The sequence below is a fragment of the Anolis carolinensis genome, chromosome 1 (genome assembly GCF_035594765.1).
Source record: "Anolis carolinensis isolate JA03-04 chromosome 1, rAnoCar3.1.pri, whole genome shotgun sequence".
Lineage (NCBI taxonomy): Eukaryota > Metazoa > Chordata > Lepidosauria > Squamata > Dactyloidae > Anolis > Anolis carolinensis.
The window spans coordinates 130,982,327-131,009,949 of record NC_085841.1 but is presented as its reverse complement, the minus strand read 5'-3'; the positions used below and the strand labels follow the sequence as shown (position 1 = coordinate 131,009,949).

Genomic DNA, 27,623 nt, shown 5'->3' with positions numbered 1-27,623 from the left:
GCCATCTGTTTATTCTGGACTGACTGACTGACTGACTGACTACGGCCTCGGACTCTCCTTCCTGTGATTATCGTTGGACCTGGTGAACTACAAACGTCTGTACCTGCCTTACGACCCTCGGACCGGATTGGAACTTCGCTGACCGCTTCTGCCCTTGAATGCTGCGTTTGTATCTGGAAATTGCTTGCTGTGTGGAGGAGTAACCTCTTAGTTACTCAAACATAGCTTTTGGCAGCAGAGAAGCATCTGCTGCCAGTTTCTTGTATTCCTTTGAACCTTTTGTTCACCAGCTTTTGTTTGTTTTAGTCCCAGGCTGAAGTAAGCTTTTTTGGTTTAACCCGGATTAAACTCCGGTTTAATCCGGTTTATCTTTTGAACGTTTTCCTTGTGTCTTTTTACTTTTAAGGCCAATGTTTGCCTAGCCCTTGTCTTTTACGGGCATTTTTGGGTCTGTAACTCCAATAAACTTTGTTATATCTTATCTTGTGGCGTTCTGTCCTTGACATCACGTGTGAGATCAAGATCAGCTGTGGATAATGATGACAGGGCAGAGGCCTCATCATCGTCAGATAACGATGCATAAGTTAAAAGTGGATTTGGAAGTAAAGACTCTTTGCAGAAGGCAAGGTGTCATTTTGGACATTGGATTGTCGCTGCCTGTTTTTCTGTTGGGCTTGGGTCCTGGCTGTACAGCTTTGTGTTCCTGAATTCGGCTTGGCTCCTGACGACGGCATCGCTCGTTCCTGGTTTGGCGTTTCCTGGCTTCCTCTTGGTTCCTGAATTTGGCTTGGCTCCTGATGACGGCATCACTTTTCCCGGTTGGTTTTCCTTTGGTTCCTGAATTCAGCTTGGCTTCTGACGGCAGCATCGCTACTCCCGGTTGGCTTTCCTTTGGTTCCTGGATTCGGCTTGGCTTTTGGACTACGGCGTCGCCTGCTCTCGCTACGGGTGTGCGTTTGGCCCTCTCTGGCTTTCCGTACCATAGTTGGGCGTGACCATAGCTTCAGTAAACTTTTAGCTGGAGTTAAGCCGGATTATCAAGCAGGATAATCCGGATTATTTTCTGTTCCCGCATTTTTGCCTTTCTTGAAGCTAAAGACATTTACTTTTACCAGGAACACTGAAGTTAAGTGTTCCTAGGTTCAGAATATCATTTAATAAACGTTTGTTGTCCTTATTTCTTGTGTGTGGCCTTTTCAAAGGGGTCTGTGTCTTGACAACCCTGCTCTCACTCAGCTTCCTTTTCCTCCAGTAATCCCACTGTTGCTGTTTTGTGCCTTCAACTTGTGTCTGACATAGTTTTAAATCAGTTTTAAAATAAGGAGGATTTTATCTACTGGATTCAGACAGTTCTCTGTGTTTGCAAAACCAAAGGTTTAAACCAGTATAATACCATGCCTGCTACTTAAGGTAGCTTCTGGCACACTTGGACAAATGGACAGAATTGACAAATTTATAGATGATTATTTAAAAGCTCTTTCTCCCTCTATCATGAGTAGAATTTTATTGTTTATTTCTATAAAGACAACATTGTGAGTGTCTAGGATCTGCCCTCCCCCATTAACCACTAGGTAAAGGTAAAGGTTTTCCCCTGACATTAAATCTAGTCGTGTCTGACTCTGGAGGTTGGTGCTCATCTCCATTTCTAAGCCGAAGAGCCAGTGTAGCTCGTAGACACTTCCAAAGTCATGTGGCCAACATGACTGCATGGAGCACCATTAGCTTCCCACTGGAACGGTACCTATTGATCTACCCACATTTGCATGTTTTTGAACTGTACTATAAATAAAGAAGTATTAAAATTGTTTCCATTTCATTTGTGAAGCATGAAAAAAATTCCTATAGCACAGAGGAGTATATAATTATATTACTGTGAGCTGCTCCGAGTCCACTAAGGGAAATGGAGCGGGATACAAATAAAGTTTATTATTTTGCCCTTCCTAGTATTTATAATGAAAGGTTCGACGTTTTTCAAACTGGAAAGGACAATGGATGCCTAATATAATACACAACTGGAGCATCATATACTAAGTTGTATATGCTAACCATGACAAGAAGAATAAAGCAGTATTTTTTGCTGATTTCATCTTCCTGTGATGCATCTTTCTTCGTGTTGCCAGTTAAATAATAACCCGGTGTTCCAGCTGTTGTGTACCTATATATATAGGGCTTATCTTTTAGCTTCCATTTTAATTGAGTGTTACCACATCTGGCTTCCTTCTGGATTCTGCTTCTATATAGGACCTGAAGGCAAACTGAGATGTCTCAGAGGGCGGGATGTACATATGTACACCTCCTTCAATCCTGGCACTGTTCTTTTGATCATTTAGGCAACAACCCAAATATCTACTTTACCTCTTGCAGGAATGTTGTCACATTTAAAATGTTAAAGATTTCTTGTTTAAAGTCTTATTGTCTAAGCGTTAGGTAAGTGGATCTTTCCTGCTGCCTTCTGTCATGAAGAAAATGTGCATAACATTTAAGCTCCTGGGGGATCTCGGGATGGCGTATCTGCACAATCTGGTTTTCCCACCTACTGCATGTGTTGTTTTGTGTGATAGCTGCTTTGTGATACAAAAACTTTTGTACAGATGGCGCTGCTTCCCTGCTTTTTTGCCAGTTCAGTGTTTTTTGCAAAGCAAAAGCAGATAGGTCTATGAATGAGCAAGAAAGCTCTAGATAAGAGCACTAGAGTCTCACAAAAGAAATACAATAGCTCATGGCTGCTTCTGCTGAAACCATGATCAGTAAAGACTGTCTGCATAATTCCAAGATATGCATCAAAATCCTATACATCTCTACTCTGAAACTAGTGGGACTGAGTCCAGTATGACTTAGTTTGAAGTATGTCATACAGGATTTACATGTTTCTCTCTATTTGATCCACCCATTGAATAATTATAACAAAGAAATGTTATTTCCTTTAGAAAGTGTATAACTCTTTGCATACATGTGTGTATATGTTGAGTTTGTTTCCAAAAAGTACCAAATCATCCAAAATTGAAAAATGTGTTATAGGTGGCAGGATATTATTGGCTAGGAGCCGAATATTATGTACAGATCAAAACTATCAAAATGTATCAAATCATTTCAGTACAAGGCTTGAAAACTGTATTTTATAGCAAAACAAATACACATTCTCAGCAATTTTTTCCTATAAAATTTGTTCAGATGGATTTGGTATCTTTTCAAACAGGCTCTACTTATATATGTGTGCATGAGTGTATGTTTATAAATACATATACTTTTGTACAGTATTCCCTTGCTACTTCGCGGTTCGCTTTTCACATCCCGCTGTTTCATGGGTTTTTAAAAAACACTAAAATAATAGTATAAATCATAAAATAATATTATAAATCCCTTATAAATCCCTCTTTCTACTTCCTTCCTAAGGAGAAGCCTAAGGAAGGAAGAGAAAAGGAGGCTGAAGCATCTTTGTTTTCGCCTCACAAGGCGGCGGCGGGAGCGCGCATGTGTGTGCTTGAGAGGCAAGGAGGGGACAGAGATGCTACTTGCAAACAACACAAATATAGCGTCCCTACTTCGCGGATTTTCACTTTTCGCGGGTGGTCCTGGAACGTAACCCCTGCAATAAGTGAAGGAACACTGTATACAATTTTTAAAGGGAAATGTGTTTTGAATAAATATTTTCATTGTAAGTAAAATACTAACTTATTTGATGCACATTAGGCCATTTCAGTCAGTAATCTTGGTTTCTAGTAAACACACACACATTTCTTGTCTCAGGAATATATATCCATTATTATATAAAGTTCTTTCAATTCCAATTAACAGTTTCACATAGTCTGAACGTGATACCATCGCTGGATTCAAAGGCGGACTTGTGAAACTGATTTTGTTTCTTTGGAACAACGTTACTCCGAAATGCCAAAATGGATGAATAGATAAATAAATAAACAGGCTAACCCTGAATGCACATTAAAGGAACTTTCATGTGATATTCTGACTCCAGGCCCATACAGTAATTAACATGGGGAGAGCAAAAATCACCATGGAAAACAGTACAATGATTAAAGGAATCGTATGCTAGGAATGGCTCCCAAGCCTCATTTCATTCATTCCCTACACTAAGATTCCAATGTAGTATAGCAACCAACAGAATAAATTGTGACAACCTCACTTCATGTGAAAATTTTGTGCATGTGTGTGCGTGCAAAGGGGTTTGTTCAAATCATAGCAATGTATTCTGTCCCACAAAGACAAAGATACTAATTAATTGGAGGGCATTTATTCAGTTACTACCCATGAACCAGGCTATGCAAGTGCTCAGGTGGTACAGTCATTTTAACAACAACATTTGCACAAAACTGCCTTTTCAAAATACAAAAATATTTAGTCATGTATCTTGCCATCCATGAGCAAAGCCCTATGAAAGGGGAGCTGGGTATGTTTAGCTTGGAGAAGAGGAGGTTACAAGAGGACATGTTTAAATATTTAAAAGGATGTCATATGGAAGTTGAAGCAAGCTTGTTTTCTGGTACTCCTGAGACAAAAACAGATTTAAACTGCAGGAAAATAGATTCCAACTAATCATTAGGGAAAACTTCCTAATAGCAAGAGCTGTTCAACAGCAGAATACACTGCCTCAGATGATGGTGTAGTCTCCTTATCTGGAGGTTTTTAAACAAAAGCTGGATGGCCATCTGATGGGAGTCCATTGGACCATTCCAGCATGGACCAAGGGGGTTAGACTAGACGGCCCTTATGGTCTGTTTCATATCGATGATTCCATGATATCCCAAGTGGCTGTTCAACAGTCAAACAAAATCCAGATTATGGGAAGTTTATTTTTAAAGCAATACATTATATTTCCAAACCCAAGTAGGAGATAGCTAGCTACCATTATAGTTTCATATTTAAAACCACTGCAGTGCTTTAAACTGCTGGCTTGTGGTACAAAATGTACTTAAGCAGTGAAACCAAATATTCCTGCAACAAAATCAATTATAGTTACGATGTCAAAAAGGAACATTACTCCTCATTGGATCCCAAGTGTAATGTAACTAAAAAGAGCAGCCATAAGTAACTCATTATTTATAATCTGTTTTTTGCCCTGAGCTTTGCCTACATACAGCAGTCTTCCAGCAAATGAGGCACATTACCGGGTGGGTATGTTTAACCTAGAGAAGAGAAAGTTGAGAGATGACATAATAGCCATGTTTAAATATGTGAAAGGGTGTCATATGGAAGATGGTACAACTAGGGGCGGTTCTACACAGACACTTTCTCCGGGGGTCAGTCCAGAGTGTTGAACTCCAAATTGACCCCAGGTTGGCTCTTACCGCCGACTTGCAAGTTGCTGCAAAGGTGAGATGGAGTCCTGACCAACCTATGGTGCTGAACTGGATGGCCATCCTTACTATCTCGCTCCTGTTCTTTTTACAATAACAGAAAGACTGTCGGGAGAAGAAGAGCAATTGCCCTCTCCTTGCCCCCTTCCTTCACCAGTTTCCCTTGTAAACCAGCCAATGTCACTCCAGGTCACAGGTCAAGGCCATTGGCCAGTTTCCATGCAGTGGCTGCTGCTACAAAGAGTACAAGAGGGCAATTACGTATCATTCATATCCTTGGGCCACCCAAGCCTAGGAATACAGAATGGCTGTGTAAATAGTTGACACAATTCAGTCTAAGAACTAGCTCAACTGTTTACATGGGCTTGAAGTAGAATCATAGAATCATAGAATAGTAGAGTTGGAAGAGACCACATGGGCCATCTAGTCCAACCCCCTGCTAAGAAGCAGGAAATCACATTCAAAGCACCCCCGACAGATGGCCATCCAGCCTCTGCTTAAAAGCCTCCAAGGAAGGAGCCTCCACCACGGCCCCGGGGAAAGAGTTCCACTGTCGAACAGCTCTCACAGTGAGGAAGTTCTTCCTGATGTTCAGGTGGAATCTCCTTTCCTGTAGTTTGATGCCATTGTTCCGTGTCCTAGTCACAATTTGCTTTGGGTTCTCAGGGAAACTCTGGATCAACACGCACCTTTTGTTAATATAGTTCAAGGCTGTGTTAAGTGGACTTGGCCCGTGTATTTTTCAAGTGTAAGCGAACAGTATTCCCCCCCCCCCCCCGCGCCCAAACCAATCACTGAAAAATAAAAGGTAGAAGGTAGAGTTGAATAGAATAGCTAAGAGTTAACTTACAAATCAGAAGTTTATTTACAACATTATGTTCATATAGTTACATTACACAGAATTAACACAAAGTAACTTGCATTTTAGAATGCAAATATTTTTATTAAACTTAGCAACAATTTTAGGTTTTTATTGTTATGTTTGGTCTACAAGTACTACACAAAGGTTTCCTAGTTATGCTGTCTCTTCAGAAGATTTTTCAGACTTTGGGTTTGCTAATAACAGAGAACTCAATCCCATTCTTGTTTAGACAGTCTGTCAATTAGTGGGAATGTTCCATTTGGCCACCTTGATTAGCATTGAAAGTCAATCAGGGAGGATCTCTCAATAGAGGTCTGTAGTAAATGAGGCAAGTGGAAATGTCAGAAATGAGGCAAGTCTTGTCTGCTGCAGGCAAGTGGGAATGTTGCAATTGGTCACTTTGATTAGCATTGAATGGCTTTGTAGCTGCAAAATCAATCAGAGAGGAACTTTGCATAGAGGTCTGTGGTAAATGAGGCAAATGTAAATGTCGGAAATGAGGCAAGTCTTGTCTGTTGGATGCAAGTGGGAATGTTGCAATTGGCCACCTTGATTAGCATTCAATGGCCTTGCAGCTGCAAAGTCAATCAGGGAGGGTCTTTGCATAGAGGTCTGTAGTAAAGAGTAAAATACTATATGCAATAATAATAATAATAATAATAATAATAATAATAATAATAATAATAATAGAGAAAGATAATAAATGCAATATTAATGAGTAAAATAATGAATACAATTATAATAATAGAGAAAAATAATAAATGTAATAATAATAAATGTAACAACAACAAACACAATAATAATCCAATAATCACCATAGATTATTTTAACTACAGTATACATTTTGGGGAAAGTGCTGTATGTATTTAAAGAAGAAAAAATGGGAAAGGCTGACTTGGGAAGGGGGTGGGAAAGAAGGACTGGAAATGCAAAAAACTTGGAATGGGAAAGGATGTTTGAAAAAGAAGAATAATTAGGTGGGAAGAAGGTAGCTGGAAAAGTTGGACAGAGTGGAGAGGGAAGGGGGCAACTGGGGAAGGAGAAAAAATTGTGGTGGGAAAGGGGGCTGGAAACTGGGAAAGGCTGGGATGGAAAGTGGAGAGAGAGGGGCTGGGGAATGGAGATAGTAAAGACTGGGATAGAAAGGGGGAACCTAGAAAAAGGGAAGACTGGGGTGGGAAAGGGGAAGTGTGAAAGTGGGGAAAAAACTGAGGTGGGAAGGGAGGAAGGGGAAAGCTTGGGGAGGGAAATTGCAGGTGGGGGTCCTTCCTTTAGCTCTTTGGAAGGGACTACCTCCTCCTCTTCCTCCTCCTCCTCCTCCTCCTCCTCCTCCTCCTCCTCCTCCTCCTCCTCCTCCTCCTCCTCCTCCTCCTCCCTGCTCCCTTCTCTTCCTCTCTGTTCCCAGAAGAGAGACCTGGAAAGGAGGGGGGATTAGAAAGGCAGAGGTGGCTGGTTGATCATGGAAGGGGGCGTTTCCTCCGCACTTCCATTCCCCTCTTTGCTTTCCAGGTATCCCTTCTGGGGGGCAGGAGGGGAAGGAAGAGGAGGCAACCTCAGGCAGCTGGTGGAGGGGAAAGGAAGCACGGAGGAGACGCCCCCTCCTGCGATCCACCAGCTGCCTCGTCAGCCCCGTTTCTTCTCTTCTTGCTTCTCTTCCTCCTTGCTGGCCAGCTGAAGGAGGAGAAAGAAGAAGCAGAGAATGGGTTGCTGCCACGGTTTCCCCTCTTCTTCTTCTCCTTCTCAATAGCCAGCTGGAGGAGGAGGGTTGGCAGGAACAGTGGCTTTCGCGGCATAGGAGACTAGCCTGAGGGCCCCTGTGCAGCCTCCGCGGCTTGCCCTCCTCTTCCTCCATGATCAGCTGGCTTCGGAGCCTCACCTCCAGGCTCCGCTGCCGGCTTGATCCCAATATAAGCCGAGGGCGGATTTTTCAGCCCCCAAAAAGAGGTGTCCACATCAAGTGCCTGCTCGGAAAAAGAGGAGAGGGAGTTTATGAATGGCACACATGCTTTCAGAGTCTCCACCTCAACTGCGCCCTCTACAGGACGGCGCCTTCAGCAACCATGTAGTTTGCCTACTGGTTGAACCACCCCTGCCCATGTTAACCCAAATCAGCTCTGTACATCATGTAGTTGCTCCCCCAACTCCCTTTCAGGATAAAGTGTCCATGTAGATGTGCCCTAGAACAAGAAACAATGGAGTCAGACAACAGGAAAAGAGAATCCACTTGTTAGGGAAAACTTCCTGACAGTGCTGTTCAACAGTGGAACACACTGCCTCAAAGTGTAATAGAGTGTTCTTCTTTGGAGAGCTTTAAATAGAGTGTGGATGGCCATCTATTGCTTTGATTGTGTAGTTTTGAATGGCAGGGGGTTGGACTGTATGGCCTTTTTGGTTTCTTTCAACTTCCAACAGCCATCTGAGTACTAGATATGCATAAATCTCAATGGAAATAAAGCAAGTTTTCCCAAGATAGGTAAAGGCAGTGGAGCACTTTATGGTCTAGATCAGGGCTTCTTAAACTTTTCCATTTACAGCCCCTTTCGGCCTGATAAATTTTTACGTGACCCCAAGTATATAGGTACAGTAGAGTCTCACTTATCCAAGACTCGCTTATCCAAGGTTCTGGATTATCCAAGGCATTTTTGTAGTCAATGTTTTCAATGTATCATGATATTTTGGTGCTAAATTCGTAAATACAGTAATTACAACATAACATTACTGCATATTGAACTACTTTTTCTGTCAAATTTGTTGTATAACATGATGTTTTGGTGCTTAATTTGTAAAATCATAACCTAATTTGATGTTTAATAGGCTTTTCCTTAATTTCTCCTTATTATCCAGGATATTCGTTTATCCAAGGTTCTGCCGGCCCGTTGAGCTTGAATAAGTGAGACTCTACTGTATATGAAATAGATATAAAAATCAAACATTTACTGATAATAAATCAGCATTTGCAAGGCTTGCTAAATAGGCTGATTTTTCTTTTTATGAAGTACAGCTGAAGCATTTTCTGATGAGTCCACTGTAAACACTGCATATTGTTGCTAACAGAGTTCTGTAATTGGGTAGCATTCAGAAAACATTTTTTGTTGCCAAATTTTTTGTGACTCCAACGTTGAGCTAAGAAGACCCCGTTTGGGGCCAGAACTCACAGTTTAAGAAGCAGTGGTCTAGATAACAGAATGAAGTATGGCTGGCTTATTCTCTTGTCCAGAGTTTCTCAGCCAGCTGCTCTTCTGTATAGGTTCCTTAAAATCTGAACATTATTTAAAGGCTTCCCCCAATGTTAAAAGCTTGAGAAAGGCGGCTTGTGTATATTTCTGCATCAAGAGAAGTGGTGGATAATACCAGTCTTAGAACACACTTGGTATGTTTGCCTAGTTCAACTCTGAGTCTGATGACAATTTCAGTCACACATCTTCATATCCATGTCATCTGACAGAATGACACAAAAACATAAACTGCTGTGGGGTGAAGAATCTAACCCTTAGATCAGTGGTTCTCAACTTATGGGTCTCCAGATGTTTTGGCCTTCAACTCCCAGAAATCCTAACAGCTGGTAAACTGGCTGGGATTTCTAAGACTTGTAGGCCAAAACACCTGGGGACACACAGGTTGAGAACTACTGCCTTAGATTATTTAGTCATTTGTATCAATGGCTACACTCCATCTTTAAAATCCTTCTCAAATGCAGAAAAAGTTACAAGGGTCAGAAATAACGCTACCTCACCAGTTTCTGATTCAGAGACTGAGAGCTGATCAGCTTTAAATCTTGCATACACCCCTTTACAATCTTTGTTGTTATTGGGCAAGGGAAAACCCAAGTTTTCCAAAACATAAACATAATAGTAAGACGATTCATATGACATATTTAATTCAGTATGTCATTTTCTGTATGCATGCAGACATAACCTACTCTCTTGAGATTAGTGACACTGTTCACACTGGGGCTAGGAAAGAAACCAATACATTTCCAAAGTTTAATTTGCACATAGTGATGTTGTACAGATAACAAGAAACAGCTTGTTGAATAATGTATCAATTAATTTTATGCCTTTAGCTGATTTTAGCTGGCAAAATAATCTTACGTGTTAATAACGATCAAGGATAAATAATAAAATATTAATCAGAGTTCATGCTAATCAAAACTTAATTGCAAATAATCTAGAACAAAGAGAATGAATTAATATATTAACAACATTAGCCTACTAAGTTATGAATGTGAGGGGGGATCAGATTACTTTAATACTGTTAATGTGACTGCCACCAAGGTTTCCAATAAATATGCAAAATTAATTAAGAACATATATCTGATACGACTCTCCACTTGGTACACTAACCCATTGCTAGAGGGCTAAGAGCATAATCTCACCTCCAGATGCCATAGAATTGTGGTAGGGAATGTATCTAAAGATCAAAGAATACTTAAAATGCAATTCTATGATGGAGTTTCACTGATATAAACATATAAGCAGAGTAGATGGCACAGAGTGGAGAAATAGGCACAGATTGGAGCATCAATGGAGAGCAGATTTCAAATAAACATCCAATCCCAAACTCCTCCAAGTCAAAACCATGCTCCTATCAATTAAAGATGTAAAGCTCAGATTCTTTTTCTCTCACACATATCTTTCTAGTTTCCTTCCTGATGGACAAGATTATGAGACATTTTGCTTAGATTTTTTCTTTAAAAAATTCAGTATTTGGGACCATTTTGTGAAAAACGATTCATATGAAATATCATGAAAGACATGATTTTTGATGAAAAAAATATGTCATCTATTTTTTTAATCACAGATTTCTCCACAAAACTCACAAAATTGAAAATATTTTGTAGCATTTTTTAGTTTACTAGCTGTGGCAAAATATGGTGGTATGGGAAATAAAGTATTGAGGAACTGGTGGTAGTTAAGGTAAAGGGTAAACGTTTTCCCCTGACATTAAGTCCAGTCATGTCTGACTCAGAGTGTTGGTGCTCATCTCCATTTCTAAGCCGAAGAGCCAGCGTTGTCCATAGACTCCTCCAAGGTCATGTGGGATGACTGCATAGAGCGGCGTTACCTTCCCGCCAGAGCAGTACCTATTGATGCACTCACATTTGCATGTTTTTGAACTTCTGGGTTGGCAGAAGCTGGGGCTAACAGTGGGGGCTCTCTCCGCTCCCCCAATTCAAACCTGCAGCCTTTCAGTCCAGAAGTTCAGCAGCTCAGCGCTTTAACACGCTGCGCCATCAGGGGATATTATTTCCTAAAGGTTGTGAATATACAATATTTCTGATTGGTTTTTTTTGTCTGTTGGAGGCAAGTATGAATGCTGCAATTAGGAAAAATGATTAGGATATAATGGCCTTGCAGCTTTAAAGCCTGGTTGCTTCCTCCCTGAGTGAATTTTTTGTTGGGAGGTGTTAGCTGGCCCTGATTGTTTCCTGTCTGGAATTCCCTTGTTTTCAGAGTGGTGTTGTTTGCGATATTTTATGTGCGTCTACTGTCTGTGGCCCTGAGAAAACAGAGGATTTGCCAGACTTTGATGATGGGAATACTTTGTTGGGAGGTGTTAGCTGGCCCTGATTGTTTCCTGTCTGGAATTCCCTTGTTTTCAGAGTGGTGTTGTTTGCAATATTTTATGTGCGTCTACTGTCTGTGGCCCTGAGAAAACAGAGGATTTGCCAGACTTTGATGATGGGAATACTTTGTTGGGAGGTGTTAGCTGGCCCTGATTGTTTCCTGTGTGGAATTCCCCTGTTTATTTACTGTCCTGGTTTTAGAGATTATATTGTTCTGCATTATTCTATCCCAGTAATTATTTCATATTAAAGTAGAATCTCACTTATCCAACATTCACTTATATAATGTTCTGGATTATCCAAAGCAGTCTGCCTTTTCATAATCAATGTTTTTGTAGTCAGTGTTTTAAATTCATTGTGATATTGTAGTGGTAAATTTGTAAATACAGTACAGTAGAGTCTCACTTATCCAACATAAACAGGCTGGCAGAATATTGGATAAGCGAATATGTTGGATAATAAGGAGGCATTAAGAATAAGCCTATTAAACATCAAATTAGGTTATGATTTTACAAATGAAGCACCAAAATATCATCTTAGACAACAAATTTGGCAGAAAAAGTAGTTCAATACACAGTAATGCTATGTAGTAATTACTGTATTTATGAATTTAGCACCAAAATATCACAATATATTGAAAACATTGACTACAAAAATGCATTGGATAATCCAGAACATTGGATAAGCGAGTGTTGGATAAGTGAGACTCTACTGTAATTACTACATAGCATTACTGCGCATGGAACTACTTTTTCTGTCAAATTTGTTGTATAACATGATGTTTTGGTGCTTAATTTGTAAAACGATTACCTAATTTGATGTTTAATTGGCTTTTCCTGAATCCTTTCTTATTATCCAACATATTCACTTATCCTGCCGGCCTGTTTATGTTGGATAAGTGAGACTCTACTGTATATTGATAATCTTCTATTATCTGCTTAGAACTGGATGATCTGAGGCCCCTTCTTCACAGCTGGATAAAATGCACACTGAAGTGGATTATATGGTAGTGTGGAGTCAAGATAATCCAGTGCAAAGCAGATAATATAAGATTATAAATGGGTTATAGAGCTGTGTAGAAGGGCCTTGAGTCTACACTGCCATATAATCCAGTTAAAATCAGATAATCTGTGGAAGAAGCCTAAGTGAGGCCTAAATCTGCCTGTCCCCTAACTGAAGCCTGGCTGTCCCTTGGCTGGTTGCTAGGCAACCAAGTGGGCAGAGATTAGCCCTCTAAACTGGCAGCAATTGGATAAAAACAATTATTGCTCTCCCTCTAATTAGGACTTTATTTTTCTTTTCTTTTTGTTGTATCAACCTAGAGGCGTGGATGATGGGTTGTGTTGTCAAATTTCGAGGTTGGGGGGCCTGTAGTTTTGTTGTTTTGTCCACTGCCCTGATGCCATCACTCTTTTATATATATAGATTTGGCAGGGTGTCTTGAGACACCTTTCTTGTTTTTGCTGAGATGAGTTATTATTCCCATTGATCTCAGTGTTGCTGTTTTTCAAACCTCTTGTATTGCTAAAACTACTACAACCACATTGTCACCACGGAGGATAAAATATTATCCAACACAGCACTAAAGTATCATAACACTGAAGTATCAGAAGGAGAGATGGAGAATAAAGAAAGTTATATTAACTGAAGCATTACCCGGAAAGCTCTGTTAAATGGTAAGGAAGGACTGGGGGACGGGGACGGGGACGGGGACGGGGGGGGGGGGGGGGGGGAGGTCCTGAAGGAAGAGAGGAATGGATGGTTTTAAGGCAGAAAAAGCACATGTTGCCTCTGTAACTAGAGCAAGAGGATACAACCCATGGGATTGTTGTTTGTTCTTTCTTCTCTACCATACAGAGAATGGCATGGACCATATTTCTCTAATTCCACTTTATTTGAACTTAGATCTAACAAACAGGGATTCTGGTGTGGGAACACAGAAAGGATCATTTTGCACAAAAAGCCAATACTTGGCTAACAATCTTGCCTCACAATACACGTGTGAGCTTAAGCACATAAGATCTGGCAAGATCCTAAAGAAACAATTCACTTTGGAACTCTAACCCAACATCAAACTCCACTCTTGCAACCAGGGTGCCAAGGCAGGCCATAGCACACAGGAGAGAAGGAGAAACTAGTGTTTATGTGTAATTCACGGAACTGTCTTCTCTACCTCCCATCTTCTTCCCCGTCTACTTGGTCATGTGCTAGTAACTTGGCTAGACTGCATTTTTCTAACTTTTCCCCAATCCTACAGTGCATCTACACTATAAAATTACTGCAGTTAGCCACCACTTTAACTGCCATGGCTCAATGCTAGGGAATCATGGGAGTTGTAGTTGTACAAGGTCTTTAGTTCTCTCTGCTTTGTTACTCTGCTGCTGAATATGCATGCTTAGTGTGGAATACATCTCACTATGTTGAAACAGGGGATCTGGCTCTTAATGAGACATGCCACATTATCACAGGATGTCTACGCTCCACACCACTGGAGAAATTATACAGTTTAGCTGGCATTGCACCACCTGACATCCACCAGGAAGTAGCAGCCAGCAATGAAAGGACCAAGGCATTGACATCTCTGGCCCACCCCCTGTTTGGGTATCAGCCAGCACACCAACGATTTAACTCAAGAAATAGTTTTCTAAGATCTAAAGAAATTCTCGCAGGAACAGCAAGTGAGAGTCCAAAAGTGGCAGGCTAAAACCCAAAATCTCAATCAGTGGCTGATGCCAGATGAGAGACTCCCTCCTGGGCACACAGAAGACTGGGCGACTTGGGAGGAGCTGAATAAACTGTGCTCTAGCACCACGAGATGCAGAGCCAACCTTAAGAAATGGGGCTACAAAGTGAAATCCACAGCATGCGAGTGTGGAGAAGAGTAAACCACAGACCACCTATTACAATGCAGTCTGAGCCCTTCCACGTGCACTATGGAGGACCTTCTTACAGCAACACCAGAGGCACTCCAAGTGGCCAGCTACTGGTCAAAAGAAATTTAGTATAATGCCTAGTTTTTTTCAACTTTGTGTATGCAAATACATTACAACTTGTACCCTCGGTTCGCTTCTGACATGATAAATAAAATAAATAGTCCTCTCTGCCAATAAGGATCCCAGAATTTAATAGCATTGAGCCATGACAGTTGAAGTAGTGTCAAACTAAATGGAATCTACAGTGTAGATGCAGTCTACAGCAGGGAGCAGTTTCCCCTCACTGCATCTTCTCACCTAACCACCCTGCACGCAGAGGATAAGTACTCATCCCCATATGCAGGCAAGAGCTCTGTGATGGCCAAGACACTACTGGGAATCCACTACAACCCAGTAGTGAGCTATTGCCTTGCTGGATCGCAGCCCTGATGCATGGAGCAAGATAAATAGCCACTGCATATGCAATGTTTCACTATAAGCATTAAGGAGTATGCATACTCAAAGTCATGTAAATCCTTCGATTCTGGTGGAGTGTTTAGCATAAGATTAACACTCCATTGCCACCAGCCCTTCTTTCCTCTCTTGAGTTCACAAATATCTATTGTGCATGCAGATTCAGGGAATATAAGTTTCAGCTTTTTCCTTTTTGCTCATTGTTCTCTGTATATGATTCCTTCCTGCCAGAATAGAGAAGGCCTTATGCTACAGATAGCCTGCTCAACCTGTGGCCCTTGAGATGTTTGGGTCTCCAACTCCCAGAGGCCTAGCTAGCTTGTCAAAGGCACAGCAATTCTGGAAGCTGAAGTCCAAAACATCTAGAGGGCTACGGACCGCACAGGTTAGCTCTATAGACTTCTTTCCTACAGGGACAGGATCTGCTTCATGTACCAACCATAAGGGAGATGCATCTTGTGATCTGTTAACACTCTTTGCCCTCCATCCCTTTGCCCCCAAGAGAAACCTTGTGAGCCCTCATAAAGTTCCTGAATTTTCCTTATAGTATCAGGGCTTCAACTCTTGTACATAACAATAGTTCCTCTGTTTCTGAACATGAATAGAAGGCATTTCTCTCACCACTCAATAGCTACTATTCTATAAATCAGGATGCCAAAATCAAAATTTTAAACAAGCTTCCACTTTTCCCAAAATCTGCCACAATTCATGAAAATAGAAATATTCCTGTTTCCTTCAGTTAAAATAAATCCCAACAACTTATTAAACATTCAGTCTTACAAATGGTCCCCAACATTTCTAATCTTCACAGCCTTAGTAGTGAAACCATAAGAAAAATGACATGGGAACAAGCTATATCAGCTATTTTGCCTCTAAATACACTTGAGACTGGACTTAAGTCATTCATCAGCTTCATAAATTTTAGCATGTATAAAGCATGGCTTCTGTATCATTCCAGTAAGGATACATCAGAAAGGGTATACATTCATAGCTTTGTCCATGTGTTGAACTCCACATAAGTTGAATAATGGTAGAATAAGAGAGGGGCCAGTCTCATTGACCTTGCTCTCCCTCTATTGTTTCTATGGCTCAGCTGCTACTATCTCCTTAAACAGAAGGATTGATACAGATACAGAATGGGGGACGCCTGGCTCGACAGCAGTATGTGTGAAAAAGATCTTGGAGTCCTCGTGGACAACAAGTTAAATATGAGCCTACAATGTGATACGGCTGCTAAAAAAGCCAACGGGATTCTGGCCTGCATAAATAGGGGTATAGCATCTAGATCCAGGGAAGTCATGCTACCCCTCTATTCTGCCTTGGTCAGACCACACCTAGAATACTGTGTCCAGTTCTGGGCACCGCAATTGAAGGGAGATGTTGACAAGCTGGAAAGTGTCCAGAGGAGGGCAACTAAAATGATCAAGGCTCTGGAGAATAAGCCCTATGAGGAGCGGCTTAAAGAACTAGGCATGTTTAGCTTGCAGAAGAGAAGGCTGAGAGGAGACATGATAGCCATGAACAAATACGTGAAGGGAAGTCATAGGGAGGAGGGAGCAAGCTTGTTTTCTCCTGCCCTGGAGACTAGGACGCGGAACAATGGCTTCAAACTACAGGAAACATCAGGAAGAACTTCCTCACTGTGAGAGCTGTTCGGCAGTGGAACTCTCTCCCCCGAAGTGTGGTGGAGGCTCCTTCTTTGGAGGCTTTTAAGCAGAGGCTGGATGGCCATCTGTCGGGGGTGCTTTGAATGCGATTTCCTGCTTCTTGGCAGGGGGTTGGACTGGATGGCCCATGAGGTCTCTTCCAACTCTACTATTCTATGAGTCTATAATTCTAGGTGAGGGATCCTGCAATACAAGGGGCACTTGGTATCCACTGGGTTTTGTTCCATGTTCCCACAGAAGAATATACCCATTCAATATGTAGATGGCGATGAACTCTAACTACAGCAGGAATAGGGAATGCTTGCCCATTACATGGTTTTTTTAAACGTCAAAATGGTTCAACCGAGTGTCAAACTTCACTCTATAACACAGCATCCCCATAAACCAGCAACAGACTTTACAATTCTCAAGACAGCATTGAGCAGGAATATGATGTTTGTGAACTGACCTTCATAAGGTGCTGGTTTATCCATTTTGTGAATGTTTTCTTTTGTACTTTGTCCCTTTCATCTGAAAAAGAGAACAAGACAAGAAAAGCCTTAAATATTTTTAAAGTAACACTCAACGAAGATTTTGAAGCGCTGTGTTGAAGAGTCTCACAATACTTGAAAAAAATAAGACTGAAAACATAATTATTATTAATTAGCAATAATTTCTTGTAACAGTTGTTCACATAAGCTTATAATAATTAATTCATCTGCATCTGTTGCGAGAAATTGTTAGAACGCCAGTTAAGTTAAGGAGTGGGGAAATGAAAACCAAATATGCTAGTGGGTTGTGAAATCCTAATGAAAAGATGCGCCATCTGCGAGTACTTAGGATTAGTGACCAGCCTCTTCTGCTGGCAGAAATGCCTTTCTGTGGACAGACTCTTCTTCTACCAATTGATTTGATAGATCTGCTGACAAAAGCAATCTGTCCACAGAACTGTTCTGTTTGCTAAGATCTGCCAAGAGAAGAGGCAAAAAATGAACAGAGAAGGGAAATGATACAGAGGAACTGGCTTACTCTCTAGTCAAACCTCCTTCAGTCCAGAGACAGCCCAAATGCCAGAGTAAAGTAGGCCATAGAAAGGTAGTCTTAAGTAATTTCAAGCATCCATTAGTTAAATTAACAAAGTTTTAACTATCATATCTAATGTCAACTTGCACTTGGTCATCTTACTAGTTGAAAATGAACTCTAAATATGGGGTGGGGAGACTCTGCTAGCAAGGACACATTTTAGCTGGCATGTATGCTGGTAGCATACATATGCCAAAATTTCCCTTGTGTCAACACCAAAATAATTATTGGAGATCACTGAAACTCACCCAGTCGTGGAACTAAAGAACAAAGAATAGCCATTCCTTCCTCAATCATATACATACTATACTCAAGGGCAGACGTTAGAACTGTGATCTTCTAGATGTTTTTGTCTCACAATGCCCATAGTTCACAGCCATCATAGCCAATTCTTAGGGATTATGAGAGTTGCAGTTCAAAAAGAGCTTCACATCTCCCCAAGCCCTAAAACAAAGCTTTACTTGGTGCCTGACAATTACACTAAGTTGGCCTTGACACCTAGACTGCAAACACATGGATTCTTTTAGTACCATTGTTGTTGCAGATCATGAAATGAAAAGGGACATGAGAGAAGCCCCCCGCAGCATGGTAACACATCTGGGCGTCCCCTGGGTAACCTTTTTGAATACAGCCGATTCTCTCACACCAGAAGCGACTTGCCTCAATTTACTTCTGACATAATGAAAAATGGAATGAAAAGGAGAAGCTACACCACCGTTTTGAATAATATCTTCGCACCCCACCCCACCTCCCAAAATTAAACAAAAAACAAAAGCCTTATTGAAGAACTCTGTTGTGACTTCCTCTTTCCTCTCTAACACACCAAAATTTCACTGGCCAGAAGCAGGACAGGGAATATGTTCCCTAAGAACACCAGAAATTCTTTTAAAATTCCCCCTTACTACTATGAGAATAAGCTATTTATTCTAACTTGACAGTTTTATAATATTCCTCTTTTAAAAACATGTTATATTTAAGAGTGTTGTCATGACAGCTATGAAGAAGGAAAGGCACTGTTTGATAACGACATATTTTTCAAAAGAACGACACATTAAGCAACTTTACTTTGAGATGAAGCTATTTATTCTAACTTGACAATTTTACAATATGTGTCTTATCAAAAATGGATTAAATTTAAGAATGTTGCTATAAAGAAGTAAAGACACTGTTTGATAAAGACATTTTTATAAAAAAGGGCACATTAATAAAACTTAGCCTTAGACTCACAAAGGTTCACAGAGTTCCTTTCCTCACTGTGGTCACTCCAACTCTCTCTCTGGAGCCTTCAATTCATTTACATGTTCAAAGATCCTAAATTATGGTGGGACTGCTTTGAGAGGAAAAATTACCCAAACTAGTATTCCATCCTAGGGTAAAGGATTGTACAGAAGGAAAGCTTCCAAATTCCTCCTCCTCTGCCTCATAGCATTCAAAGATCCATCCCACATAGTTCAAGAGGGAACCAGTCCTCCAAAAAGAGTCACAAATGACTGGGGAGTGGAAAGCAATAAGTTTTCTTTCCATCTTCCTTAACATACATAAACCAGCAAGCCATTCTCTAATACTTTCACCTAAACCATTATCATAAAGTATAAATAGGAGACAAAAAGACTGAAACTCATGTTTTAGAATACAGTGTTTCCTCACTTATCGCTGGGGTTAGGTTCCAGGACCACCTGCAATAAGTGAAAATCCGCGAAGTAGAGACACTATATTTATTTTAATATTTATACATTATTTTAGTAGTTATACACTCTTTTAAGTCTTTATCACCCAATCGTGTGTTGATAAATCGCCTCCTTCTCCTCCTGCTGCCGCTTGGGCTCCTTTTCGCTCCCTTCGGCTTCTCCTTCCTCCCTTCCTTAGGCTGTAAATTGTAATTTTTTATGATTTATAATAGTCTTTTAGAGTTTATTGAAAAACCGTGAAACAGCTAATCCACGAAAAGTGAACCGCGAAGTAGTGAGGGAATACTGTATCCTTACTCTAGAAGTACACTGGGACGTGGAAGCTAACTTGTGGTTTAATGTTTAGCATAGTCTCCTTCAATGGCAAGCAGTAAAACGGAGTAAAGTCAGATGTAAACACATCAAACCAAGAGGTAAACATGTAAGTTTGACAGAGCACAGCACATTCCAGAACAATCAGAAGCAAAGAGAAAAGTTCAGAAAGAAGACTGTTTTATGGGGCAGTCCTACACATGTCAAGGCAAAATGCAACATTCCCATTCTAAGTAATCAGGCAGTCTCTCTGCCTCTCCCTGCACCTTATATAATATTGTATGCATGTGTAGAACATAAAATAAAATAAAAGTACAACTGCTTCACTATACTGAAAAAAAGCTCCAAAGGACAATGACATGCTTGTAAACACAGCCCAAAGACAAATTATGAAACTTTTCCAAAGCAATGAAAATACAAAATGAAATGATAACCATAATACTGACATTTTTGTACTAACCCATGCAGCACATTAGTTCCAATAGTTTTGTATTCCATTCTTGCTTGTGTCTAAAGAGCTGCCCCATCATTCTGGAGCACAGACAGAGTGCACTCGTGAGTTTCATAAACTCTTCGATCTCGCATTACAAAGTGTATGTATAGGAAACAGAATATTTGTGTTGTTGAGAAAGAATGGTGCCTTCTGGTAGAAAAGAAAACTGTAGGAACTCCCTCTTTAAAACAAACATTAGCACTTGCCAGCCCGCTGCAGCATAGCAGATAATGGCTCTGTATTTGATATTTCACAACAGAAGCACTCCATAATGTAACACAGCATTTCAAACTGTGTACTTTTCAAAACTGAGCTTTTGGGGCTGCACTCAGCATAATTGTTGCCATTGCTGTTGTTGTTTGCTCTCAACACATTTCTGACTTATAGAGATCCTAAGGTGAACCTATTAAAGGGGCTTTTCCTTTTGACAAGATTTGTTCAGATGTACTAATACTGATTTTTTTCCCCCCGTTGGGAGAGAAATGCCCATTTCACACTTTGCCAGTTCTGATATTGTTTTTAATGAGCCCGTAACACTGTAATTGGAAGATCTAGTGAGCATTACAGAGCTTCACGCAAGCCCTTTTAGTGTAGGTTTAAACATGCAGCAAGTGAGATATCTCAGAGACAGCATGGTGTGATGGTCTGAGCCTTGGACTATGACATGGAAAACAGAGTTCAAATCCCTGCTTAGCCATGGAAATCTACTGGATCACCTTGGAAAAGTCACATTCTCTCAGATTCAGAGGAAAGCAAAGTGAAATCCCCTCTAAACAAATCCTGTCAAGAAAATCCTGATTTGCCCTAGGGTCACCAAATGTCAGGCGCACAACAAGAAAGTGGGACACCACCCGAAGCAGAAACAGATCAGACTATAAGTGAGAAATGCAGTCCCTTGCAAGTTTCTGGGAAGAAAAGAAAGAAACAATCGCAGACAATGTATAGAAATATGATACCAGTCCCTGGCACATTGGGAGAAAAATGCTGGCCTTTCATAATTAGGTAGCTTGAGATGCACAAACCAGCAACACTTTATATGAAATATGATAAACTGAAACTGATTCACCAAAAAAAAAAGTTCAATTTTCACTGTGTGGTTGGGAATCATGGAGTCAAATGCGGCTTTCTTCTATCAATTAGCAGAGCAAATTAGAACCTTTCCATCACAGTTGACAGTAAACCAGTTTTCAATTTTTCTGGAACCCTTTAATTATATTTTTTTTACAAACTGGGATGTGTAACTATGATTGGTCTGGGGCCAATTTTCAGTGTGAAGTGCCAAAATGTGTCTGAAAATCACTTCTGGTTCTGAAGAATGGCTTGTTTTTTTATGTTAAAAGGTCCAAGGAGGAGCTGCAACCTATTTGAAAGGCACTTCTCAAGAGCTTGCCAGGAGAGCAGTTTAGTTTTTTTTGTTGTTTTTTTTTACTCTTTGGCTATAAAAAAAGAACAATTTGCGAAGTCTAAAGGGGCCACAGGATGTATGAAGCTACTGGATGCATTTTGTCCACAGAACACTTTTCTGCTCCTACATCTACATAAACTGCACAAACCATGGATGCAAACCACTGCTTGGTGTGTTAGAAAATATTTCACCTCTAACTATCATAGAAGTTGCAAATCTCATGTATTTTGGAAGGAGGAAGGGAAAGAAAAAGTGCATGGGCCCAAGGTTTGTCTTCATTCCTATGCAAATTTCTGAATGAAGCCAATGAGATAGTAATGCACTTGGTATGTCCCAAATCTATAACACTGGCTTAAACAGGGAAAAAATCCATCTTCAAACGAAGCAACCAGGCCACCATTTACGGTACTCTGCCATACCAAATACGTTGAACAACAGCTGTTCTAAGTAGCAACATAAAAAGTGTGCACAGGATTATAAATCTTCATGTGAAGTAAGCAAACTAAATAGAGTAACAGAAACCACAGCTATTTCTTCTTACTATTTAAATATATTGAACCATATGAAATGGCAGCCCAACCTCAACACATGAAACAAAGTCAATTGCCACCAACGCTAAAAGTGCTTACTTGGCAAATGCCAGGAGCCAGGGAGTCACCTCCCCACAAAGATATTTTGAGGGCATGTTTTCTCTGCTAGCTGATGTGTGCACTAGCCCTCTACATACTGGAGAGAAGGGAGGTAAAGTGATATGGTATGGCATGCAAGGTGACAAGAGGTGATAGCCCACCTTAAGAACGTTTAATGATGGTTGGGATGAAGAAAGAGCCCACCTAAGGTTCAACCTAGTCCAGTAGTTCTCAGGCTATCTAATGAAGGGGAGCAGTGTTCTTCTTTCCCCAAGTGCCGGCTATGGTGGCAGCAGGGGCTAGAAGATGATCCCATGTGAGTAAAGGAGTGAATCCAAACTTCAACAGAACTATCAGAGGTGCTGAAACCTTTCTCTAAATTAGGTTCAGCATCTTGGATAGCCCTTTTAAAATCTGGATTAAATCTCAGAGCAGATTCACTACTCTAATGACATGGAAGCCATCACCTGCCACTGCACAACAGCCTTCTTGCCTTCCATATCAGAGACTTAAAAGAAGGATGGGGATCATGGATTCTCCAGATATCATTGATTGTCAAGGGGTTGTGGTGTTCCCACAACATCTGCAATGCCATTTGCCCCCATCCCTGCTTTAAAGGGATACAGTGCACTTTCAGTTTCTAAACTGGGATAGAGTTGATGTCTAGCTTAGTTGTCCTGCATACAACTGCACTAAATGTATATCCTGTCCATCGTATTTATGAATGTTCTTGAATGTTATTCTGCCGCATGATTTCAACACAGAAGCCATTTGTTCTGTTTGTTCTGTTTCAATGTACAAAGAAAGACTGTTCCTATAGCTTTTCCATGACAGACAACTGGAAAGATCCAGCCTTCCTTATCAATTTGAAACCACACTCCATCTGCTTCACCAGTCCACTGAAATGTGAGAGGGTTCAGCTCTCTACCACAATAGATGCAGAGGTAAAGAGAGTCAGTTCAGTGCAGCTAAACAAAAAGCAAGACTGAACTGTTGATGTCTCTCTGCCTTGGAATTCTAAAGTGTAAAATTACTATAACAGCCTTAGTGATAAGGTAAAACAAATGTGAAGAAGCAATTCATTTACTGCCAAAGTAAGATGTTTCTCTTGAGATCTGACTTTTAAAAAGTGTAGATGATAAAAAAAAGTGCTATTCGCCCACTGGAGTTCAGATACAGTGCTTTGAGTGCTTAGAAATGTCAATTCAAGGAATATGTGTGGGCTCAAAAAAATACAGTTCCAGCTGAATCATGTATATGTATATGTGGCATTGAATTGTTGCCTTTGTAAAGCCGCCCTGAGTTCCCTTTGGGGTGAGAAAGGCAGAGTACAAGTGTGGTAAATAATTAAATAAATTAGTCCAATTGTGTTTATAGTCTTTATTCTCTTTCCCCTCCTTTTGTAGGGCCTTCCAATTAAATCAACTGAACAAGTATCTGCTGCAGATGGCGAGAAGTACAATCCCTGTTTCCAACATTTCTTTAGCACACATTTGCTCCTCTTGCTTTCTAGAGCACAATGGTTGTACAGTAGAGTCTCACTTATCCAAGCCTCGCTTATCCAAGCTTCTGGATTATCCAAGCCATTTTTGTAGTCAATGTTTTCAATATATCATAATATTTTGGTGCTAAATTCGTAAATACAGTAATTACAACATAACATTACTGCGTATTGAACTACTTTTTCATCAAATTTGTTGTATAACATGATGTTTTGGTGCTTAATTTGTAAAATCATAACCTAATTTGATGTTTGATAGGCTTTTCCTTAATCTCTCCTTATTATCCAAGATATTCGCTTATCCAAGCTTCTGCCAGCCCATTTAGCTTGGATAAGTGAGACTCTACTGTATTCAGGTGCTCTACACTGCCAGGAAAATGCAACCATGAAAATTATAACAGCTTACTCTATAATACAACAAATTAAAGCACTTTGCTCCTTTTTTTACTATTGTTTATATCTGGCAAATGCAAGTGATCCTATTCTGTCAATGGTACAACTATTTTGCAGATCCATTCAACATTGAAATACACCAGTGGCATTCACTGAATAGCTATAAATTCGCAAAAATGGAACTAAAAACAAAGATGCCCACTACTCAGATGTTTTCTGTTACTCTCAAAGAAACCTGTAAACACATCAGAACTGTAAGGAAAATGAATTTGTATCCCATGAATCCACCTATTTTCACATTAGACTATGACTTACTTTTAAATAATTTTGGAGGCACAGTTCACCCTTGTAAATCAACCTGTTTTCTATACATCATCCATCTTGTGTATGAGAACATTTCAAGGATTGCAGTGGGCAGAAAAAATGACAGCATACTCAGAGGAAAGCTTTCCTCAGTTGTAGCCTATATTTGCATTTATCTCATATGGAATACATTCAATGCAGAAAGCCGCTGTCAATTCACATATGTATGCCAAATCCAGTTCTCTATAATGTACAAATTATAAAAGCTGAGAGTTCTACACTATGAGAGCAGAATGAGGTGAAATAAAATTACGAGTGAGAACAAAGCTATGGGGTTAATTGGTGTCAGGAGAAAAGAGAAAAAGCAAAGCATAAGATGGCTATATGACAAGGTACCTATATTTGACTTCTGAGAAAAACTTAGTTATATCGCAACAGATTTCACTATCATATTACTATACATTACATACAAAAACATTACATAAGAATAAATTGTTAAATCGTGTATAGATGGACTTTTAAATTAATTCTAAAAGCACGTAATGAAAGTGATCATCTGCAGTCATTATGACAGGATTTGAAATACACTGCAGAGCACAATGGCTCTCAATCAAAATTTGGCTATGTAGTTATAGATACCCTGTGAGTAATCCACCAGGCTTATGGCTTAAAACAATAAAGTCGAGGAGTATAAGAGATGACTAAGATCTTCAACTGGAAGTGAGATTTGTAGGTATTATTACTTATATGAAGACAAAATCCTAATAATGAGTCCATTCTCTTGCGGCTGTGGGGATATGTGAAGGGAGGTTGCCAAGTCCTAAGTAAACCTAAAACCAAGAGCAAAGAGGAGCCTTTCTCTACACACCAGCCAAGACACGTTGAATACTCTCTTGGAGTAAACCTTAAACAAAGTATAAAGAATGTACATGCATGAAAACACTCCCACAATAGCTCTGCTATGCTCTATTAGTGTTTAATTTTGCATGTTTTTTTTCAGTTTTTAGTTAAGAGTCAGAAATTACCATATATAATGATGTATAAATCAATCTCACATATAAGTCTATGTTGTATATAAATTGAGGGCACGTTTTGGGGACAAAATAACAGATTTGATCAGTCAAGGGTTTGTGGCGAGGGGGAAATACTGCCACCCTTGGTTGTCACTGTAACTTTCCCACCCAGGCATTCAAAAAGGCAAGATGGGGTAACATGATGGAGAGAGCAGAGGGGGCCAGTGAAGCTTTTAGGTTCTCCCAGGATGGATTTACTTGAAGAAGGGGATGGCTTTTTTTTTTTTAAAGGGTTAAGGTGACCTGCAGATAAGTCAATCCAGGTTTTTTGGGTCAAATCTTTATTACAATTTCTGGACTTGTACACAAATATATAGGGTACATACTTTCCTCTCTCTTTTTTAGTACCAGTATTAGTTGGATACCACAATCTATTGCTATTTCAAGACAACAGCTGACTTTGGATACATGACTAACAAGTAATAATCTCCTCATGCTCAGCTGCTATTAGGCTGAGACCATCATTGTATCATTGTATAATTCTGGCAGAGGTATTGGCTGTAACAAAGGCAAGAAGGTGGACATGTGAAATGAAGGCAGGAGGACTTGAGAAATGACGTGAAGCTGGATGTGATGGTGTAATATGGGTATAGGGGAAGTATAAGGTGAAGAAGTCTATACTGGTAGTGTGGAAATTTTATCAGGACATCAGAACAAACTAAAAGGAGTGGTTTTACAGGACTTGTTGCTTTTCCATTGTACTAACAAGTCAGATCACCACTCAGGCATCTGAAAGCATGAAGTCAATAATAATTCAACCTAGAGAATAATCTTGTTGATATAAAAAGTGTTTTGTTTTTTTTTTTGCTTTACAGTAGCTAGTTCATACTCATAAAGTTCAGCAACACTAGACTATGTAATTTGACAAATTACAAAAAATGGAATTACTGTATTATTCAATTGAGTCTACAATCCTACACCTTTTTAATCCTTAATTTAACCCAACTAGACTCAATTAATTGAATATACACACATAAAATTGAGTAGCCTAACTGATTGGTGAAAGCATCCTACAGACAAGATACAAAAGATTGGTGTTGCTTTCAGGAGGGAAAGGTAGTAGAATATGTTCTGGCCTGCTCAAATAGTTTAAATAAAACAGGGAAAACATGTACCGTAATCTGTCAATGCAGAAACTACACTGTGATTACTTTTTAGGACTACAATTAATACATGTACCTATGTATGTACATACCTTCCTATGAAAGCACTTATTTTGAATCATGCTGGAACACAATTGTCCATTCTGTTTTCAAAAAATGTTTTATTGAGATAGATAGATAGATAGATAGATAGATAGATAGATAGATAGATAGATATAGATATAGATAAATAGATATTCATACAATAGCTCAAAATATATTCATACACTCTTGAATATTATTTTACAGTTTGAACAATTAATTGAGACACAAATGATTGAATAGCTGTTAGTCCATCATTGCATGGTTTTACGAAACAAATTTTTAGATATGATTAATATGATATGATTACCTGATTAATTGCTAACCTAAGAGCAATAACTGGATACTGTATTTTGGCTGGCATTGCTACTCAAAGTCTAAGGCAGAGGTTGCTCCCAGACCTACAACCTGATATTCTTGCAACTGGAGAATATAAAAACAGAACTGGGCCTTCTTTTGTATGCAAACACATGCTCCACTACTGGATTACAGCTCAGAAGGCTAACAAATTAACTTTAATTGGGTGGTGAGTGTCTGAGGAAGAGAACAACTATCTCACTTGCTCTGGTAAAATATTCAAACAGAAGCAAACATGCCATCACTTCTTTATTTAGCATGTCAGCATTATTTTTGTGGTTTTCTTTCATATTTACAATACATTATGCAATATGTCAATGATGGAATCATCATCACTTTTGCTTTACAATATTTTGACCATTTTCAATAGGAGATTACACAGTATGACAAATCACAACTCAGAATGAGCTTTTTTTTTTTTCGTGTCAGG

At 39.8% G+C, this 27,623-nt stretch overlaps 1 protein-coding gene across 19 annotated transcripts in view; it reads right to left on the bottom strand.

Moving 5' to 3' along the window:
* The window catches only part of dst (dystonin), a 448,648-nt gene that overhangs the window by 291,634 nt on the left and 129,391 nt on the right, over window positions 1–27,623 (bottom strand). For all 19 annotated transcript variants that reach the window (XM_062982326.1, XM_062982385.1, XM_062982334.1 and 16 more), the window contains one exon: window positions 17,242–17,303. In XM_062982326.1, the coding sequence (XP_062838396.1) occupies window positions 17,242–17,303 (62 nt within the window). The remainder of the gene's footprint in view (window positions 1–17,241; window positions 17,304–27,623) is intronic.